General features: G+C 35.7%; 1 protein-coding gene across 1 annotated transcript in view; it reads left to right on the top strand.

The window, feature by feature from the left end:
* Positions 1-4,601: 4,601 nt before the first annotated feature.
* Positions 4,602-23,133, top strand: part of GFRAL (GDNF family receptor alpha like) — a 61,720-nt gene continuing 43,188 nt past the window's right edge. Inside the window, 4 exon segments of the mRNA XM_049777646.1 lie at positions 4,602-4,860; positions 9,557-9,613; positions 10,597-10,682; positions 10,685-10,938. Of these exon segments, the coding sequence (XP_049633603.1) occupies positions 4,602-4,860; positions 9,557-9,613; positions 10,597-10,682; positions 10,685-10,938 (656 nt within the window).

Below are 23,133 nucleotides of genomic sequence, written 5' to 3'. Positions count from 1 at the left end.
TCAACATAGTACTAGATGTACTTGCTAGAGCAATTAGGCAAGAAAAAGTTATCAAGGGAATCCAGATCAAAAAGGAAGAAGTCAAACTCTCATTATTTGCATATGACATGATACTCAGTAAAACCCTAAAGACTCTACCAAAAAGTTTCTAGAAACAATAGATTCATATAACAATGTGGCAGGCAACAAAATTAACACACAAAAATCAATGGCCTTTTTATACACCAATAATGATAGGGAAAAATGGACATTAAGGAAAACAACCCCATTCACATTAGTGCCACACAAACTCAACTATCTTGGAGTCAACTTGACAAAAGAAGTGAATGACCTATAAAAGAAAACTATAAAACCCTGCTACAATGAATAAGGGAAGACACACGGAAATGGAAATCCATACCTGATCTTGGATTGGCAGGATTAACATCATTAAAATAGCAATACTCCCCAAAGCATTATACAGATTTAATGCAAAACCTCTAAATATACCCATGACATTCTTTGAAGAAGTGGATTAAACACATTTAAAACTCATTTGGAACAATAAACACCCTTGAATAACTAAAGAAATCCTTGGGAAAAGGATTATGGGAGGCATTACTTTCCCCAACTTTAAACTGTATCACAGAGCAATAGTTATCAAAATAGCATGGTATTGACATGGTATAAAGACAGATCCTTAGATCAGTGGAATAGGCCTGAATAATCAGAGAATGTTTCCCAGACATACAATCACCTAATTTTTGATAAAGGATCAAGAAATCCTAATTGGAGCAGGAAAGCCTCTTCAACAAGTGGTGTTGGCCCATCTAGTCAGCCACTTGCAAAAAAGGAAACATAGAACTTTAGCTAACATCATGTACGAAGGTAAAATCCTTCGTTTAAAGACATTGATATCAGACATGATACCATAAGGTATATAGAACAACACGTAGGTAAAACACTCCATGGCTTTGAAATTAAAGATATCTTCACGTGGAAACTGCACTATCTAAACAAGTAGATGCATAGATAAACAGAGGGGGATATATTAAGCTGAGAAGCTTCTGCGCCTGAAAGGAACCAGTACCCAGAATCCAACAGCCACCCACTGAGTGGGAGAAACTATTCACCTAATACCCATCAGCTAAGGGGCGTATATCCAAAATATACAAGACACTGACAGAACTTTACAAGGGAGAAGTAATGGATGGACACTTTGACAAAAAGAAATACAAATGGCCAAAATGCACAAAAAAATGCTCCACATCACTTATCAGAGAGATGCAAATCAAAACAACAATGAGGTACATCTCACACCACAGAGATTGGTGCACATCATAAAGAATGAGAACAACCAGTGCTGGCTGGGATGTGGAGAGAAAGGAACTCTTATCCACTGCTGGTGGGAATTCCATCTAGTCAAACCTTTATGGAAAGTGATATGGAGCTTCCTCCAAAAATTGGAAATTGAGCTCCGATATAATCCATCTATACCACTCCTAGGGATATTCCCTAGTAACACAATAATACAATACAAAAAAAAAAAAAACAAAAAAAAAACCCTTCCTCACACCTATATTCATTGCAGTGCTATTTACAATGGCCAGACTCTGGAAACAACCAAGATGCCCTTCAACATATGAATGGCTAAAGAAACTGTGGTACATATACACAATGAAATATTTTGCAGCCATCAGGAGAGATGAAGTCATAAAATTTTCCCATACATGGATATACATGGAATCTATTATGCTGAGTGAAATAAGTCAGAGGGAGAGATATAAATGCAGAATAATCTATGGGTTTTAAGAAAAATGGAAGACATTTTTGCAATAATTTTCAGAGACAAAAGGGTGCAGGGCTGGAAGTTCCAGCTCACTTCATGGAGTTCACCACAAAGAGTGAGGAGTGTAGTCATAGAAATAACTACATTGAGATCTATCATAACTAATTAATGAAGGAAGTAGAAAGCCTGTCTAGAGTACAGACGGGGGTCCGGTTGTTGGAGGGAGATTTGGCACATTGGTAATGGTAATGTTGCACTGTTAAAGGCAGGTTTTCTTTACATGACTGAAACCCAACCACAATCATATTTCTAATGAATGTTTTTAAATAAATCTATTAATTAAAAATGTTTACTAAGGTTACCACAGTATTCATGTTTTTATAGTGCTGGAAATAAAACTTGGAAGGGAATGGAGTTATGCAAAACATGTACTCTAGCCTTTTGTACAATTTTCTGGCCATTTAATTTTATTTTTATCCAAAGTTAAGAAAATTCAGTATATCTTTGGTTTATGGAGTTACAACCAATAGTACTCAGTGATGAATCCTGGCTCTATATTTAGGGATCACTCCTGGTGATACTGGGGATGGGAAGAATGAATCAAATATGTGCCATGGCTTGTTCCTTGGTCAGCCAGGTTGGGAAAAACTCTAAACTCTCTGTTCTTTCTGCCTGGCACTCAATATCAAGAATCTCTTTAAATATTTTTATCAATGATTTTGAATACTATAGATACTAGAATATTTATAATTATAAAAGTCATACATATTTTAATAAAATATGGTTTCAAGTACTTAGATGTCCTATATAAGTTAATTGTTTAATTATAGTCACTTTTTTAACATATAAAAATCAATAATGTATCTAATCTGGCACCACAATGTAATATCACACAAAGGCTCCATCAGAAATGTTCTTCATTAATGATGGAACAAGCGCATGAGTGTGTCATAGCAACATATATTTGTGAAGAAAGTGAATATTGTGCTCTGCTATATGAAACTTTAAAAAAATCTGTGGGAGAGAATGAGAAAGTTGAATCATTCTTGAGGGAAAGTGCTTTTGTGCAGCATTAAGAGAAAAACTGGAATAGACGGCTTTGTGGAACTGACAATGTAACCATACTTTGAAATATCAAAGTGTGTTGATATTAGGAAAAGTTTCTTTGAGGGCATTTGTGTAGGGAATTCTCAAGCAAAGAAAACATCATCATTCAGTAATGACTATGCAGAAAGATTCACCTAGAAGAATATTGCAGATAAGTATTCAAAAGATGAATTTAGGGGTTTGTAAGTGTGGCTCAAGAGACAGAACACATCTTGCATTTTCAAGGCCCCAGGCTCAATGCATGCCACTACATGGCACCTGAGCACTGTTGTTTTTTGTCCACATAACATCTTATAAACATAAGAGGGCCTATTAAATATAATCACAAATTTTAGATAATTAAAGAATTTTTCTTTAGCTATATCACTTATGCTAGAGATTTTTATAAGAACATTTAAAAATTCAATAATATTCTGTTTATAATCTTCTGTGTCCAAATGGAGTAATAAATGGAGGCAAAGTGCCTTATGCTTTCAATGTAATAATAATTTCAATTATTTATGCATTTAATGAACCTCTATTTGTGAAAATTCATAGTGTGAAATAGTATTTACAATGTGTATTATGTAGTATAAGATACAATATTTACACTTCACAAAAATATTTACAATATCCTAGTTTCTGAAGAATAATATAAAATAAAATTTTATTGGTTATTATTGTTAAGAGATTAAATAAAAACACAAAAGTATTGCAATTTACCTCCACCTATTTCAAGTACCTTCCACATTCTTTGTATTTTACATGTCCTCGGACATCCATGACCTGCAGGAAAAATAACAAAGAAAATATTTATGTCTGGGAATTTACACTATAGATTTTGAACTGTCTTCAGTCAGTTTTCCAAGAAACAGTCTCTATGACAAGTTTGCACGCAAAACACATATTAGACTAAAGGCTTAGATACATGAGCTGGAAGAAAGTAGAAATGCAAAATTGATGGGAAGGAGTTTTTAAAATGAACAGTAGATGTCATAGAAAAATTGTTGGGCTTGAAATAGTATTTCAAAAATGTCATCCTTTGGGGCTGGAGCAGTAGTGAAGCAGCAGGGCATTTGTCTTACACTCTGCTGATCCAGAACAAACCTTGGTTAGATCCCTAGCATCCATATGGTCCCCCAAGCTAGGAGTGATTTCTGAGTGCATAGCCAGGAGTAAACTCTTAGCATCAAAGGATGTGCCTATTCAAAAAAAAAGTCATCCATTAATGCAAGGGAGTTTATCCCTCAAATTCTTAGATATTAACTATATCCTGGAACTATATGTAGCTTTGAGTATAGTACTTTCTTTTTGATGAAGACAATGCATAAAAATTATGATGTTGTGCAGAACTTAATAATACTGGAGCTAGAGAATTCCTACCTAGATCACCGTGTGTTGAAAAATTTATAAGTCACATCACCCAGTATGGAAAATAGATAAATGTTTAAAAGATAAATGATTTTAATAGAAATACTTTAAATAGTGTTGTGTTAAGGAGAATATCACATAGAATATCTGGGTATCAGGGAAGACATCTGCATGGGAGGTCTGTAATTTTAACAACATGGCCAAAAATTCTCTAATAAAATAAATGTTTGAAGTAAAGATTGAAAAACAAAGAGAAATGAACCATGTAGATATCTTGGGGAAGAACAGCTAAAATTAAAAAAAAAACAAACAAACAAAACACCAGGGATATGTCCAGAGGTTTCAAAAAGAAAATACTATAGTTCAAGTGAAGAGCATGGAAGAGTTGAATAAATTTGAGGTCAGAAATAAAGCAGAAGGGCGCCTGATTGCTGCAGCTTTAAAATCAACTCCAGCACAGAATCCCCAAAACAAGCTGAGAGATGGAGATTATTTGAAAACACCCAAAGAGGGTGAGGATGGGTCAGCACCGCCAATGCCATTACTAAGGGCACCTGATCACTGCTACTTTGAAAAAAACTCCATCACAAAATTCCCAAAGGTGCTGAGAGATGACTTGGAAACAATTGAGCAGGGTGAGACCAGAGAAAGCAGCTGTTCAGTATACTTCATGACCATGTGCATCTTCTAGCAAATGACTCCACCCTAAAGCTCAGAGGAAAAAAAACACACAGCAAGTGTGACAATGGGGAAACAATGCTAGCCAACACCAGATATAGAGAATAAAGGTGGCAGCTCTGTTGACTCCCCAAAATGCTGAAAAACTAATTAGCATATAAGATAAGGAGTTTAGAGTAGAAATATGGAAGATGCTCATAGACTCAAAGAAAGCATAGGTTGAGCTGAATAGAACACAAAGACAGATCAGAAAACTCTAAACTAAAATAACAGGACTAAAAATCTTGGTAGATGAAATAAAGACTTTAATAGGCAGCCTCATGAACAGAGTAACAGAAGCTGCAGACAGAATCAGTGAGCTGGAAGATGAGATACAGAACTACTCCATACATCAGAAGAGATTGGGAAAAAAAAAAGCCTTAAAGCAAATGATCACATAATGGAAAAATTATTCAAGAAATGTGAACAGATAAAAGTTGAAATATTTGATAAATTCAACAGAAACAACATAAAAATCATTGGAGTCTCAAAGACCCAGGAAGAAAATTCCTAGGAAAATTCGACAGTAAAGGATATTACTACAGGGAAACATTCAGAAATAAAGACTGCATGGGACCAAATACTGCATACCGAAGAGTACAAAATTAAAGAGACATAAAGAAAAGTACCCCAAGACGCATCCTAGTCACAATGATGAATCCCATAGATATAAATAGAATAGTGAAAGCAGAAAGGTCAAAAAGGGAAATTACATTCAGAGGAGCATTCTTAAGATTTACAGCAGACCTGTCACAAGAAACCTTCAAGACCAGAAGACAGTGATGGGATAAAGTGACAATACTCAATGAAATGAATGCTTTACCTAGAATACTGCACCCAACCAGATAAACAACAGCTCAAAAATTTACAGATTCAAAGCCAGCCTTAAAGTAAAAAATGAAGGGTCTACTTTAAGAAAAGAAATACCAACAGACCCAACAAAATTCTACACCAGATGACACTAAATCCCATGACAATTATCTCTCTCAACGTCAATGGTCTTAAATGCACCTGTTAAGAGGTGCAGAGTGGAAAAATGGATCAAAAAGCTGAATTCAACATTTTCCTGCCTACAAGATATACATCTGAATAGTCAGAACAAATATAGACTGAAAATCAAAGGCTGGAGAAAATTAACCAAGAAAACAACTCCCTTAAAAAAGCTGAAGAGGCTATATTAATATCAGATGACACAAATTTCAGACTCAGAAAAGTTATAAGGGACAAAGATGGTCATTTTGAACTAATCAAAGGATATGTTCAACAGTAATAAATCACACTTCTAAATATATATGCACCCAATTAGGAACCACCAGTGTATTAAATATAATTGTTGACAAGTCTGAAAGAAGAAATCAATAGCAATGCAATAATAGTGGGAGACCTCAACACTGCCTTGTTGCCCATTGGTGGGTCAACCAGGCTGAACCCCAACAAGAGTATAAAATCTCTGAAAAGATAAATGGAAGAAAGTGGGCTAGTAGATAAATATATAGGGCACTCCATCCCCAGAAAACTGGGTACAGAATTTTTTCTTCAATTCTCCAGGACAGACTGCATGATGACCCATAAAACATATCTCCATAAAGTCAAGAGTACATAAATTGTACAAACTACCTCTCAGATTACAAGGCACTAAAATTAGAATTGAAATACAAAGGGACACAGAAGGAAAATGTTAACACCTGGAAATTAAACAGCTTATTGATGAATGACTGGTGGGTTGGAGAGGAAATATTATAGGAAATCAAAACATTCCAGGAAACAAATGACAATGGGACACAAATTATCAGAATTTGTTGGACACAACAAAAGCAATACTAAGAGGAATATTTATAGCTTTGCAAGCATATATCAGAAAGAAGGGGGTCCAGGTAAATATCATGGAGGTAGGGTGTTTGCCTTGCATGCAGAAGGATGGTGGTTCAAATCCTTGCATCCCATATGGTCCCCAGAGCCAGCCAGAAGCAATTTCTGAGAGTCGAGCCAGGAGTAATCCCTGAGCGCTGCAGGGTGTGACCCAAAAACCAAAACAAAAATCAAACAGACAAAAACAAACAAACAAACAAAAAAACTAAAGGAAGGAAAAAAGGGGCCTATATAAAAAGCTTAATGACACAGCTTCAAAATTAGAAAATGACCAACATAAATAACCAAACATAGGTAGGCAGGAGAAAATAATAAAGCATAGAGCAGAAATCAATGAAGTGGAGATCAAATGTAAATCCAGTAGATCAACCAAAGTAAAAGTTTGTTCTTTGAGAAAATAAATAAGATTAATAAACCACTAGCAAAAACTCACAAAAAAACAGAGAGAGATAAAGTTAATAAAACACATTAGAAATGAAAAGGGGTATATAAGGACGCAAACTACACTGATTCAGAGGGTAATCAGAAACTACTTTGAGAAATTCTATGCCACAAAACATGAGAACCTGGAGAAATGGATAAAGTCTTGGACTCCTATAACATTCCACACTTGAATAAGGAGGACATAGCACATCTGAACACCCCCATCACTATTGAGGAAATTAAAACCGTAATCAAAAATCTGCCCAAAAACAAAAGCTCAGGCCTGGATGAATTCATGAATGCAATCTTTCAAACCTTTCAAATCAACCTGCCCAGGCTCTTTCATGAAATTGAAAAAAAAATGGAACACTTCCAAATAGCTTTTATAAAGTCAACATTACCTTGATACCAAAATTAGACAGAAATGCTGCTAATAAAGAAAATTATAGACCATTATCCCTTGGACTCTTAAAATTTTCCATGGTTAAACCAGGATGATCTAGCACATATAAACAGACCCATCAGGATTAAGAAAATTAAATTAGTCATCAAAAGTCTTCCCACAAACAAAAATCCAGGCCCAGATGGATTCACTAATGAATTCTCTCAAATCTTTCAAGAGGAACTACTACCTATACTTTTCATAAAAATTGAAAAATCAGGATCACTGCCAAATAGCTTTTATGAAACTAATATCACCTTGATACCCAAACCAGACAGAGATGCTGCAAAAAAAAAAAAAGAAAAGAAAAGAAAAGAAAACTACAGATTAATGTCCCTGATGAAAACAGATGCACAGATCCTCAACAAAATTCTGGCAAATAGGATTCAACACCTCATTAAGTAGGTTATATACCAAAACCAAGTAGGATTTATTCCAGGAATTCAAGAATAGTTTAGCATATGTAAATTAATCAAAATATCAACAAAATAAAAAAATAAAAAGTACATGACCATATCAATAAATTCAGAGAAAACGTTTGTTAAGTTCCAACACCCATTCTTGATAAAAACTCTCATCATGATGGTAATGAAAGGAATTTTTCTCAATATAGTCAAGGCCATCTACCACATGCCAATTGCAAATATTATTCCCAATGAATATAAACTAAAAGCCTTTTTCTAAAATCTGGTACAAGATAAGGCTGCCCTTTCTCATCACTCCTATTCAATACAGTGCTGGAAGTTTTTGCCATAGCAATTAGGCAAGAAAAATATATCAAGGACATCCAGATAGGAAAAGAAAAAAAATCAAGCTCTCACTGTTCACAAATTACATAAGACAAAATTTGAAAATCCTAAAGATTCTACCAAAAAGTTTCTATAAACAATAGATAGAAAATGTCAGTCTACAAAATTAACACTCAAAAATTAATGGCCTTCTCATACACCAATAATGATAGAGAAGAAATAAAAAAAACCAATTTACATTAGTATCAAACTAATTAGTATCAAACTAGTATCAATTGATTAGTATCAAACATTAGTATCAAACTGAAATGCCTTCTAAACAACTTAAATGAAGAGGTAAAGGAACTATACACAGAAAACTAGAAGACCCTACTTCAAGAAATAGAAGAGTTCACTCAGAAATGGAGACGTATATCCTGCTCTTAAACTGGGTGGATTAACATAATTAAAATAGCTATACTTCCCAAAGCATTGTACAGATTTAATGCAATCTTTCTATGAATTAATAGATGGTTTAAGATGGGACAAATTTAAATATTAATGTGTCAATATTTTCTACAAGACTGTGAGATGCTCAGTGAGATCCTTGTGTCTTCATTATGGCATGTAACATAATTCCAATATTCAACTGCTGATTAAATTGCATATTTTAGTTTTGATGACCACATACTTATCTTCTATCTAATATCACAGTTTATAATTTACAGAAATCTTAAAGATTCGATATAAAAAGTCATTAAATGCATTCAAATGTCGTTTGGACTCTCAGAAAGAGGATGCTTTAGCTTCTTTTTAATTACAAGACAGACAATATTTTCTCTGTTCTTTCTCCCTATACAGATTGTTAATTAGCTGCACTGTGTCACCTAGTATATTAGCATTTACAAAATCTGCAAGTAATTGACTCCTTAAATGAAGCATTTTAAATTACAACTGACTCCTTAGATGAAGTGACTTAAATTAATATTTATGGGCTCATTTGCTTCTTCTGTACATTGTTAAAATTAAAATCATTCTACAAAGTTTCATGAATTTGTATGCATTTTTCTTGATTACTGATTTCAAAACATCATTTACATTTTCTTTAGAAATTTATTCACAATTGATATAGTCACCTTGTTTTTCTTCTAGATAACATTCAAGAAGATATTAAGTCCAAGTGGAATCTTACTATTCTTTCTTATCATGGTAGCATTTATAAAGTGTCCCTTTAGAATGATTAATACTAGATAATATAATTAACTTATTTGTTTTTATTTTAGAAAAGTTTATAAATTAATATAAACATAAGACATTAGGTCAAGTGCTTTACATAAATTACAGGAGTTATATTCATACTTATAGTGATATTCTCAAGTCAATAATCTTGTTAGATTCAATTATTTAATTAAAAGGAGTAACACTAAAACAAGAAATAGGTACATAGCTCTACAGGAAAATACAAAATTCCTAGCTCATACCAATAGAAAACAAGTCATCTGAATTTTGAATAGTTTTATTGGTACAAAAATGTAAAAGAAAAATAAGTAATTTTCTTTCTTACATATATAAGCAACTATGCTTATTTATTTACAGGTATACTTAGAAATACTTTCATTAAAACCAAATATTAAACCTCAATATTATATTTTATCATTATTACATATTATCGTTACATTTTATCGTTATTTTGAGTACACCAACCAAGTCTTTGAGGGAAAATATTTTTGTTGTAGGTGCAGGATGTGGACATGTTTTTCTATGTCTTGAATATATGTATATGCTGGTTAACAAGGTGGTGAATTTAATGTTTTCTTTTTAATTCAAAGGACAATAAAAATAATTTCTATTTGAGTTAATAAACTCACCATAAGCTATATAACTCATACATTTTCTGAAGATTTATTTCGGTCCAAAAGATTTTTCCTTTAGTTCCGATTTGTCCCTAAAGACCTATCTACAATCACTTCTAGAGCACAATACATGTTTTGTATAGGAAACATTGATTGAAAAAAAAGACAGATTGAAATCTCCAATAAAGAGTAATATTCCCTTTATAAAATAAAACCGGCTAAAATAGCATATTGATACATCATTATATTTTGCCATAAGTTTCTCAGAGAGTTTTCCAGTGTCTTTTTGTAGAGGTTTATCTTTAATTTTCCATATTATAGGCATATCATTAATTTTAGAAAATAAAGGGATTCTGTTCTGTCTGGAAGATGCAATGGTGTGTGTATGAAATGTAGTCTGCAATGAACAGTTGGCCCCTTACCTTGCTCAGTTTGCTCAGCAATTGGAAATCTGTATTATGTGAAATAGTGCCAAGCAGCCATACGGTTCTTCTATCAAGACATGTTTTTTAACACTGCCCAGATGTGGGGTTTTTTTTGTGTGTGTGACTGTACTCAATCTGATATGCCTTGTCAGCAGTCCAAAGAAGCTCTTCACAGAAATCCATGTGCAGAGAACATAGTTCCACCCCCTACTTGCCTCAATGTAATTCACAGCTGCCGAAATGATGAATTATGCAGGTGAGTAGAAACACTCATACCTTACTTTTTTATTTCGGCACCCTATTTGTTACACTCCAGACCTAACATTTGCTCTCATTACATTAGCTAGAGCTCCCACCATCATACAACATGATGTAAATAAAACCAGACTATTCATATTCTTAAATTCGGTGGTACATATGTAGTATCCTTTGTGAAATTCAAAAGCAGACATCTAATTTTGGAGGGAATAAAAATTTACTATGTTGTTAGTACTTGGTAGTCTTGAAATAATACTTATTTGTTTTGTTTGTTTGTTTGTTTGTTTTAGGACAAACTCCATGATGTTTAGGGGTTATACCTGGCTATGCACTTAGAAATTGCTCCTGGCTTGGGGAAAATATGGGATGGGGACATATGCTGGGGATCCAACTCAGTGCAAGGCAAATGCCCTACCTCTGAGCTATCTTTCCAGCCCCTTGAAATACTATTTTTAAAGTTATTTAAATTAGAGTAAAGGAATAGTTAATATACCTGACTAATGTCAGGTTTTTATTTTATTTTATTTTATTTTATATGATTGTATCAGACTACTAAAATCAGAGTTTTGACAAGTTATGCTTAAAAGAGTAAATTATTTCCTTTCTATCATGGAGCTTTGGAGGGAAAGGAGCAGCTTGAGTACTATTTGTCCATAATAAAACATATATACTTTGAAGTAAAAATGCTCTTAAAATTATTTTTATCTTAACTTCATACCCTTTATTCTTGGAGGACTAATTTAATAGATATTTGTTTATTCAATTTATTAAGCACTCAACACTACTCTAAGACATAACTCACAAGAAATGAAATGTTTGTACTGCAAGTTAATATTTTAGTGTCAGTGGAGACATTATATCATACAATAAAAATACTCTGGAGATTAAAACACACTGAAGATTTTAGAGACTAAAACACAAAATTAGAATAAGAGGAATATGTGTGATTTGGAAGAGTTAAAATGCAAATGGGTTTGTCAAAAAGAGAGTATTGGCATGTTTCTTGCAAGACTTAACAGGCAAAAGAAGAAAATTACTTCAGTAAATATTTGAGAGGAGATATTATATACAAATGGTCCAGCCAGTGTGGAGAAAGAAATATATATGACTCTATAAAAAACAACATTGGTTTAGAGAGTACAAGTGGTAAGCTCCTCACTCCTTTTATTTCTTTTTTATGGCTTTCTTGTTTTTGCTTTTTGGGTCACACCCGGCAGCACTCAGGGGTCACTCCTGGCTCTGTGCTCAGAAACTGTCCCTTGCAGGCTTGTGGGACCATATGGAATGTCAGGAATTGAACCAACATCCGTCTTGTTTGGCTGCTTGCAAGGCAAATGCTTTACCTACCTCCCTAACCCCCAACATTTCTGTTCTTTTAACCATTTTAATATTCAAAGTATTGTAAATCATGTAAACCTTTCAAAATTCTGTACACATAGATATTGTAACCATTTGGAACATTGCTGTATTATAAGAAAAAAATCTAAGAATTCTGTGTCATTGGCAAAATATTTCATCTTGTCATAGAGAAGGTCAACCTCTTCAGGTAAGTTTTACTTAAGCATGCCATTCAAATTTTATCAGCTTTTTAGATTTTTTTGTTTTGTTGTTTTTAAATTTTACATGATTTATTACTCTTTTCTAAATATAATTTTTATTTTAATTTAATTATAGTGGCCTACATATCATTGACAATAATATTTTAGGTACATATTAACATAAAATCAGGGGAATTCCCATCACCAAATTGTCTTCCCTCCACCTCCGTTCCTGTCCAACCTCCCATACCCTCCTCCCTCACCTCCGGGGCTGCCAGAATAAGTGGTCCCCTCTGTGCCTAGCCAACTACTTAGTGGTTCTACACCTGTTTGGTCTTGGTAACTCCCTTATTTCCAGCTCTAGTTGGGAGGCAGGACTAGATAGTTCAAGTTATGTGGTTTTGTTTGAAGAGGAGTGCTGCGGACTGTTTTATCCTGATGAGATAAAAAGTTCCTAAGCAAAACCTTAGTGAGTTCATTTTCCCACTGAAAGTCAAGCGGAAGCACGAAGAGGTGAATATGAAATATGAATTATGAAATATGAAATGAATGAGACCACACAGAATGCATGGGGACTTGCGTCTAGAAAGATGAAGACAAATTTATTTTTTGAGCTGGGTAACTTTTAAGGTTGAGGTTTGGAATGCAGGGTGTAAATTTTTGACATCAAAGAAAGTGGGAGATAGTTAGGGAAGCAGAATGAAAGACCATGGCTAAAATTTGCACATTAAAGAACCAATACTGAAGGTGAAAAGAAGTTTTGTTTTGGGTTAGCTTTGTTTTGGGTAAGTAGGAGAAAACAGGTAATTTTCAGGGAAGTGGGAAGAGAGAGAAATGTTTTAGAGTTTTTGGGGAAAATTGAAAATTGGTTTACTATGAGCTAAGTTTTGGGAAAAAACATGATCTTGGCGCCAAAGTAGCAAAGATCACAAGAGCTGGTTAGTGGGAGACTTTTGGTGGGATTTGTACTGTCCTTCTTTGTTAGAAAGAATTACTAAGGCTTGATTTCTAATATTGGTTAAAAATAAAGAGAGAGATAGTTACAGTCACATATTAGAATTATGGCCAAACAATCCACGCAAAGGGTCAACTGATTTTGACTGCTCTAAGCGGGCCTTTTTGGCAAATAATTCTTTTTCAGGAGTGCAACACTTTTTTGATGTGTGTGCCCTTCCTGAGTGGGGCGCAACAGAGGAGAAAAGTAATAAAATGGGGAAAAAATCAAATACACCGAAAATCGGCAGAGTTCTTCTGGAAGCTCTCATCTTAGTTTTGAGAGATGAAGGGGAAAAAGGAGGTGGAACACCACAACAGTACAAAAAGAAGTGTCAAAGAAAACATCCAGTGAAAACTCCAACAATAAAGATAAGCACCACATAAAGGCCATGGTCCTGAGATAAAAAACATGGCAGAGCACATAAAGGGAGAAAAGAAAAGAAGAAAAAAACCTAAATATGAATGAAGACAACAACTACAATAACCATACCAAAACAAATAAATTGGCAAAAACTAGATAAATAAACAAAAAAATAAGTGCTTTTTGCCGTTTTATTTTCTTCCCTCCTGCACAGGCACAGTAAATATTGGGGTCACTCGAAAAGGAATTACCATGGCCTAAGAAAAACAGGGTTTCTCTGCTCTTGAAGTATATTGTCATGGGATTAATGATAGACTCTTTTCAGGTTCATTTACTCTCCCCTTGGTGCTTTTGTGGTGTATGGAAGACTTCTGCTCTGTCCTGGGTGATAAAATCGACCTCTGTATCTAGAGATCTCGGTATCTGCACAGGTCAGAGAGTGGAACTTATGATGAAGTCTTTCTTTGTGGTTCTAGAAGTTCTGTTCCCTCCGTGTCATTTTAATCCATTTTCTGTGGTTGGAGGTCTTGGTCTTTGCGCTGATCCTAGGACAGGGCCTGGGATAGCGTCTTTTATTATGTTTCCAGCAGACCCATTTTGTTACAATTGTCTCAGACAAACCTCTGGAACTAGAGATCATGGTTGTTGTGCAGGTCGTAGCTCACAGCCTAGACTAGGGCTTTTTTATTGGTCTCAGGTCATACAGTCCTGTCATGGTTCTATCAGCTAGTCATCTGTAAATCGTGATCCTGGCATTTGGACAGACCAAAAACCAAAACCAAACAAACAAACAAAAAACAGTCCACATTAGGAATGGTTGGTAAGGAGGACTGTGCAGCATGAGTCAAGCAGGGGAGTTGGTTGTCTTTTCTTGCAGGGGACGAGGTGTGGGTTTGACTGATTGTCTCTTCGCTTGGGTGCTGGGTACTGGTTTGTTGGGGTAGGAGGTCAGTCTTGATTCCTAAAGGGTTAAGAACTGAAGGTGAAGAGTTTTAATGAGGTGGTAAATCTGGATGGGATTGAGGGGTGAAGGGACAGTCGTATTTCTAAAGGGGGGAAAGGGGAAAGTATATGGAAGGGGCAGGGGAGAATAAAAGAGAAAATCAAGTTAAAAGAAAAAGAGAAATACAAAAAAGAAAGTAGTAAGAAGAGAGGAGAAAAGAGCACGGGAATGCTAATTTGCTTGACTGTGTTCCATGAGTAGGGCCTGTAGTATAAGTCTGTAGGCCACAGTTGCTGCTTCGGTGGTCTGGCTGGTCACATGTTTCAGGTCCTAAAAGATGGTATGATCTAGAGATAAAGGGTATGTTAAAAAGTTTTATCAGGACATTCTCATAGTACAAGCTGGTTATGGTATCTTGTGTCTCTGATCACTTTATTGAGGTTGAAAGCAATTTGGTCTGATATAAGAATAGCTGTCCCTGCTTTTTTATTTCCATTGGCCTGGATAATTGATTTCCATCCTTTTATTCTAAGCCTGTGCCTATCTTATACTTGTAGGTGTGTTTCCTGTAGGCAGCAAAAATCTGGTTTATGTTTTCAAATCCAGTTCTCTATTATGTGTCTTTTAATGGGAGAGTTTAGTCCATTAACATTTAAGGAGATTATTGACAGAGAGGGCTGTTGTGCAGTTGTGTTGTGTAGGGTGGATTTTATAATCAGGGTTTGGATTGTGTAATTCATCTCTGAGTGGGTCGTTTAGGGTCGGTTTTGTTTGTGCAAAAACTGCGAGTTTATTTTTGTTCGAGAACGATTTTAGTCTTCCCTCCCATATGAATGAGAATTTTTCTGGATAGTGAACTCTAGGCTGAAAATTTTTTTCATTCAGTTGTTTAAATATGTCATTCCACTGTCTTCTTGTTGGAAGTATTTCATATGGGAGATCTGGTTTGATTCTAATGATCTTCCTTTGTATGTGAGAGGTTTTTTCTCCCTTTATGCTTTAAGTAGGCCACCTTTCTCTTTGTTTCTTACAATTTGAATTACTATGTGTCTTAAAGTTGGTTTGTTAGGGTCTATTTTGTTGGGGACTCTTTTAACCTCCTGGATTTGCTCAGATGTGTCTTTCCAGAGGGTGGGAAAATTGTCCGCTATTATCTCCCTGACTGATTGTTCTTCCTCTTTCCCTGCTTCCTCCCCTTCTTGTATACCTACAATTATTAGATTGTTTCTTTTGTCTTTGTTCACTAAATACTGGACTTTTACTTCCAGTGCTTTGCCTTCTATTTCTTCGTTGGCTTCTTTGTTTGCAGTTTATCTTTGAGTTGTTCTATGTGATTCTCGAGGTGTGCGATTCTGCTCTTCTTGCTTTCTACGGTTTTACAAATTTCTTTTAATTCTGTTTGTATGGAGCGTTTCATATTTTGTAGGAATTCTTGTTTAAATTGGTTCATTTGTTCATCTATTGATTTACTGTAATCTCTGGCCAGTGTGTCTTTCATTTCTTATAGCATGGCTTGGAATTCTATTTTCATGGCTGCTTTTAGGTCTTCCTCTCTTGGGTCTGTGCGTTTTGCTGGACTTGGGAAATTGTTCTGATTTCTCTCCATCTCCCCTGTTGTTAATGTTTTCCTAGGTTTACCCATCTTTCTTTGCATGTATTGGCTTGGCTTGGAGTGCAGTGCCTTCAGGTTTCAGCTTGCTTTTGCCACCTGTGGCATGGGGCTGGGTCCCTTCTCAGGGTGTGGCTCTATGGGAGAATGTTGGGTGATGTAGCTGAGTTTTGGACCTTCCCTCGTCCTTAGTCAAGCTTGGCCAATCACTGTTGTGTATGTAAATATTTTAGGGGATTATTATGTTAAGGACCCTACCCTGATCAGTGATTGTGCCCTACCCTAGGGTGTGACCTGGCATTCAGCCCCCACCCTAGGGTGGTACCTGATTCTGTTTCCACCATTGGGTGGTATCTGATCCCACCATTGGGTGGTACCTAATTCTGGGGGATAAAAACAAGGGTCGGTGGAAGGTGAGAGGCTTTTGGCTGGAACTTATGCTGAGTCTTTGGACTTCAGTCTTGTGCACCGAATAAAGCTAAAATTCCCACAAGCCTGACTGTCTGTGAGCTGTTTACCTGCTGCTTAACCTCAGAACCATCAGCTGGACAGGGTGGCAAATGCGTGCTCAAGCTGGAGGGGAAAGACCTCATCCTCCATCCCTCCATCAGTCAACCTCTTCAGGGGCTGACTTGCAACATAATGGCGCCCGAATTTATCCATGATACTTATGGGCAAATTGCAGACTGGCTTTCCATCTCCTGTAGTTATTCCAAAGGAATAGCCACTAATTATAATTGATCTGAAAGACTGCTTCTACCATATTCCTATCCACCCAGATGATAAAAAACGTTTTGCATTCTCAGTTTCTTCTCTCAATAATACCTATCCCTGCAGACGTTTCCAATGGAGTGTTTTTCCCCAAGGCATGCTAAATTCCCCAACAATGTGCCAGGTTTTTGTAGATAAGATTTTGAGCCCTGCTTGTGAAAAATTTTCTCAAGCCATGATATTTCATTATACAGATGATATCTTGCTCACAATGATCAATGAAACAGATTTACAGGACTTATACTCTTATGTTATTGACTGTTTGCAAACATCAGGACTGAAAATAGCTTTAAAAAATACAGATAATGCCACCATATCAATCTTTGGGTTTTATTTATATTTCGTTATAGACTGGATGTCTATATGTCCACAAAAATTTTCTATCAAAAAAGAAAACCTCAGAACGCTTAATGATTTTCAGAGACGTTTAGGTGAAGTAAATTGTCTCTGCCCTGTACTAGGAATCCTGAATGCAGAGTTATCTAACTTGTTTAAAACGTTGGAGGGTGACCCTGTTTAGATAGCCCGAGAAACTTAACAACAGCTGCTAAAAATAAATTGGATATCTTCTTGAACAGATTACAAAAATTGTTTCTCTTAAGATTCATCCCAGGAGAAAAGGTATTCCTGTTAATCTTCCTAATATAGAAACCCCCACAGGGGCCTTGATGCAACAGTAAGTCCTTTGGAATGGGTGTATTTAGGGCATATTTACATAACAAACAGCCTTGCTCAGTTGTCCCATACTTGCAACTGATTTCAGAGATTATTATCAAGGCAAGACTCAGATCTATATCTTTACTAGGTTCTGACCCAGATATAATAGTTTTGCCAATACCAAAAAAGTAAATTGAGTCAATATTGCCTCTATTTTTTTGGGGGGTCACACCCAGCGGTGCTCAGGGGTTACTCGTGGCTGTCTGCTCAGAATTAGCTCCTGGCAGGCACGGGAGACCATATGGGACACCGGGATTCAAACCAACCACCTTTTGTCCTAGATTGGCTGCTTGCAAGGCAAACGCCTCTGTGCTATCTCTCCAGGCCTCAATATTGCCTCTTAATGAATCTCTACAAAGGGCCCTCTCAGATTTTACAGGAGAAATATCCTCCCATTATCCAGCAGAAAAAACTTGGGACTTTTTAAAGAAAACTCAGTTTGTTATTTCTTCAATTGTTTGGTATTCCTCTATTCCCAATGCCAAGGTCTTTTACATCGATGGATTCCAAAATGGAAAAGGAGGAATAACCGGAGACAACATTAATATGACCATAGATACCAAATATAAATCTGCACAGAAAGTTGAATTAGCAATGTTAATTTACCTATTAGAAAATGTATCTGAAGCCAGGAGCTTCTTCAAAAACTAACTGAGCCCATCTTCATTACGTATATTAGAGCCCATTCAGGTCTTCCAGGACCAATGGCTCAAGGAAATAAAATTGCTGACTTGCTAGCAATGCCTATATTTAAATCACCTGTAGAAGAACATTCAGCCCTACACACAAATGCTTGCCATTTACATGTGAATTACCAAATTCCATGGAGGCAAGCTAGAAAAATTTTATAAAACTGCAACAGATGTGCACCATTAACAAAAAAGACTCACATAGCAGGAGCAAACCCAAGAGGCTTACAGCCTAACGAACTTTGGCAAATGGATATAACTCAACAAATTTATTTCCAAGAAAACCTTATCTTCATGTTGTGGTGGACACTTATTCTCGATTTATGTGGGCAATTCCCATATCTTCTCAAAAATCTAAGGCTGTTTGTAGTTTTTTTTTACAATGTTTTTCTGTGATGGGTTCCACATTCTATAAAAACTGATAATGGGCCAGCTTATGTTAGCAAAAGTTTTGAATTTTTTGTAAAGAATGGCAAATAAGACAGCTCAAAGGAATTCCTTACAATTGTAGGGGAAAGGCCATTGTAGAAAGGACTCACAGAACCTTAAAAACTCAATTACAAAAAAATAGAAAAAAGAGGTTTACCACCAACGGATTTGCTATCTTTGACTCTTATCACACTAAATTACTTAAACTTACCCCAAGGGGAAATACACTGCAGTGGAAAGACATTTTAAAAAAGATATTCAGAGACAAGAAACAACCCATAAACCTATTTGGATCAAGGAGGATGAAAAATTGATAGTTGTATATCTTCTCCTAAGAGGAAGGGGTTATGCCTATGTTTCTACAAATGACAACCCTCCCAAGAAATTTTGGGTTCCATTACGCCTTGTTAAAAATCGGGCTAGCACAAATGATCAGGTTCAGACTATAAACTCCCCTTCAGAGGAAAAACAGAATACTCCATACACTAACAGCAGTAATATTGCTGAGGTTTCTGGGGCAGGGAACAAGGATTTAGCTGTCACACACCATACATTGAGTGAGACTGATGGTAGTGATAAACCCTTACACTTCGAGATGCAAAAGGAAAGACAGGAACCTATCTTAACTGGGCTCCAAAATATAGGAAACTTGCTACATGAACTCAATATTGCAATGCTTGTATAATATTTCAGACTTGACTCAGTATTTTCATCAAGATCATTATAAAAAGGATATTAACAAGAAAAATTCAATGGGGCATGAAGGTAAATTAGCCAAAGAATTTGGTCAGCTCATCAAAACCATAGGAAATCGATTTCATAGATATATTAACCCTGAAAGCTTCAAAGTAACAATTGGTTTACTCATTGACCAGTTTGCTGGACACAATCAGCAGAATCCACACTGACTACTGATGTTCCTCATAGAGGGACTACATCAGGACTTGCTTACTGTAAATCTAATGACAGACAAAACTACACATCTTATGGAAAATGAAAATTATGAACAATTTAGTCCAGGACACCAAAAGGCTTACAAATCTATTTTTTATTATCTCTTTCAAGGACAATTCAAATCTATACTACAGTGTCTCCCATGCCACCAAAAGTCTAAGGTTTATGAGACATTTGTTTATTTGTCTCTGGCTGTTACATCTAGAGATAAATGTACATTACAGGAATGCCTCTCTGAATTTTTTAAAGAAGAAGAGTTAAGGGATGACAACAACAGCTGCAAAACTAGAAGAGATTTTTCAAAGAAAACGTACTTATGTAAACTGCCACCATTACTTATAATACACTTGAAAAGTTTTGCTTTTGATGGCAAACAAATAAAAAAATTGCACAATTATGTAGATTTTCCTTTAGAAAACCTCAATTTAGTAGAATTCACTTCAGAGAATAAAAGTAAGATTAAGAAATAAAATTTAGCATCACTGTCAAACCATTATGGTAAAGTTCACTTTAGACACTACATCATACTGTAAAATTGCTGCAAAACAACACTGGATCAATTTTGATGACAGGAAGATCAAAAAAGTCCCTAATACATTTGTAAAATCCACAGCAGCTTATATCCTGTTTTATACTTCTTAAAGATCTACAATGAACACCAGATAATCATTTCACTTCCTTATCAGTTGCTATTAATGCTCTAGGATTCTTTCCACAGGCATGATCAATGAATATGGATTGAAAATCATGGACCCCCAATGTGTTTCTTTGTATGATGGATTTAAGTCTTAATTTTCACTATTGCTCTAGGTCTCAGTTAATCATGAAATCTTACTATTTAATTTAGTCAAGGTTCACCTGAAAGAAAAATTTCTAATCATATTAATGTTGTTTTTCTTTCTAGGTATACTCATGTAATGACTTTCACTCTTTTTATTTTAACATCACTGCTTTATTTCCCTCAATTTAGATTTTAAGACTCTGACATAATGATAATTTTTAGGTGGACTTTCTTCACAGTGCTTCTAACATAGAGTTACTGTTATACAATAACTTTGTATATATACAGTTATACACTTACAGTAGAGTTTTCCATGTTTGTATTATGCATAAAATTCTCTTTCAGATCTGCTCTTCTCTGCCATAAAATTTTTTTTAATTTAAAATGATTTATCTAAACAGTTGCCGGCTATTACATTTTAAGACACTTTTAGTTGATTCAGCTGAATTCTCTTTTCTTTTGCTGTATTTTGGATCCTTTCCAACAAATATTTTTTGGTATGAGTGAGTGTTATGGCCATATTTTTTTGTGAAGTCTGTATGTGTATGTCTTGTTCAGTGTCTGTATGTTTTGCATATTTTGTATATAGTTCCCTTTTTCCTAACTTTATCTTCCCCAATTTAGTCTTCCTTATTCTTCCTTCCTAGTCCTTAACATTTAATTCTGAGGATTCCCTTCACATGTGTAACTCATCTCCTTCACCCACAATTACAAGCCTCCTAATCTCGGCCCAAGAAAGAAATCCATGACTGTTGGAGTTTTGTACCACGTTTGCTGCAAACTTGTTGAAAATGAAGCCACCTGGAATTTGTGTCACAATGAAACCCCAGAGAAAAGATCCGTGGATAAGACCCACAATCTCTGGATCCCAGTTAAACTGTGTTATCTGAATCTCTGGTTTTCCATCCACATACACATTGCTATTGTTGACCATCTCTACTATGGCTACCCCAAGATTGCACCAATCTCAAAGAAAGTGCAGAAGCCCAACCAACTCATGATGGCTTCAACCTGCTTTTTCAGACCCATCAAGTGTCTTTGGCCGGTCTTCTCGAAGTTCCAGACCCCTCATCTTTACAGATTGGTATTGGACTCTGTAGAAATTTCACTTTTGTATTTTTCTTATAATTGTAATCCTTTGAAGTTATATTTGGTACTACACTTCTTTTGACTATTGTAATTAATCTTTTTCTATTTAATTTTTAATCTTAGAAATTGATGTTGTATTACATTAGGGTTTTGCTTTCTTGACTTTAGGTTAGTGGGTTAGATATTGTTGTCTATAATTTCCTAAATGATATTTTTGTCTGTTCTCAGGGCTTTTTGCGTGGGCACATCATAGGCAAAATACTAGGTTTATTGGAGGTTCCATCCATTTTGGATGGGTCCTCAAGTTGTTTATTTACACAGGGTGGGTCTCTGCCTTAAACATTTTGTTTTGGTTTGTGACTCAAGCTCCCATCTATAAATAATCAACCTTATTGGTACATAAATTTCAGACATCACATGGACTTCAGCCTGGATTAAGAACTTGGATTAAGTTCAGAAGCCTATTGATCATCATTGCAGAGGCCCACCACTGTGCAGGGGGTATATGCTTCGTCCTCCAAAATAAGAGCCTAATTCAATGACCTCAAAAATGGGCTTTCTGGTCTACCTGGACTTGAATGAAAATGGGTTCGGAGAGAGAGAGTGAAGATAAGGCATTTGTCTCACATGCAGAAGGTCATTGTTTCAAATCCTGGTATCTGCCAGGAGTGATTTCTGAGTGTGGAGCCAGGAGTAACTCCTGAGCACTGCCAGGTGTGACCCAAAAACCAACAACAACAACGACTACAAATAAAGAAAAGGTGCTTCTTCTCGCCTGCTGCACAACCTTTCTGGCATCACTCGAAGGATCTATGTATGTCTTAGATTTATCTTCTCAGGAGCTTGTAGTTGATTTCTTGATACATGTTTCTGGTTTTAGACACCCTGTGTTTAGGTTAGAAGTTTTTCTTTACATTTTCCTGTGATGTGCTTATGCAAACAGCTGCTCTTTTATTATTGACTAGTTTTTCCTTTTAATAATTGTAGACAATATTGTTTGTTTACTAAAAACAAATGGGGAAATTGTTGTGTATGTAAATATTTTAGGGGATTATTATGCTACTGACCCTACCCTGATTGGTGATTGTGCCCTACCCTAGGGTGTGACCTGGCATTCTGCCCCCACCCTAGGGTGATACCTGATTCTGCTTCCACCATTGATTGGTATCTGATCCCACCATTGGGTGGTACCTGATTCTAGGGGATAAAAACAAGGGTTGGTGGAAGGTGAGAGGCTTTTGGCTGGAACTTATGCTGAGTCTTTGGACTTCAGTCTTGTCCACCGAATAAAGCTAATATTTCCACAAGCCTGACTG

The sequence above is a fragment of the Suncus etruscus genome, chromosome 7 (genome assembly GCF_024139225.1).
Source record: "Suncus etruscus isolate mSunEtr1 chromosome 7, mSunEtr1.pri.cur, whole genome shotgun sequence".
NCBI classification, from domain to species: Eukaryota; Metazoa; Chordata; class Mammalia; order Eulipotyphla; family Soricidae; genus Suncus; species Suncus etruscus.
This window is presented reverse-complemented; position numbering and strand designations above follow the sequence as displayed.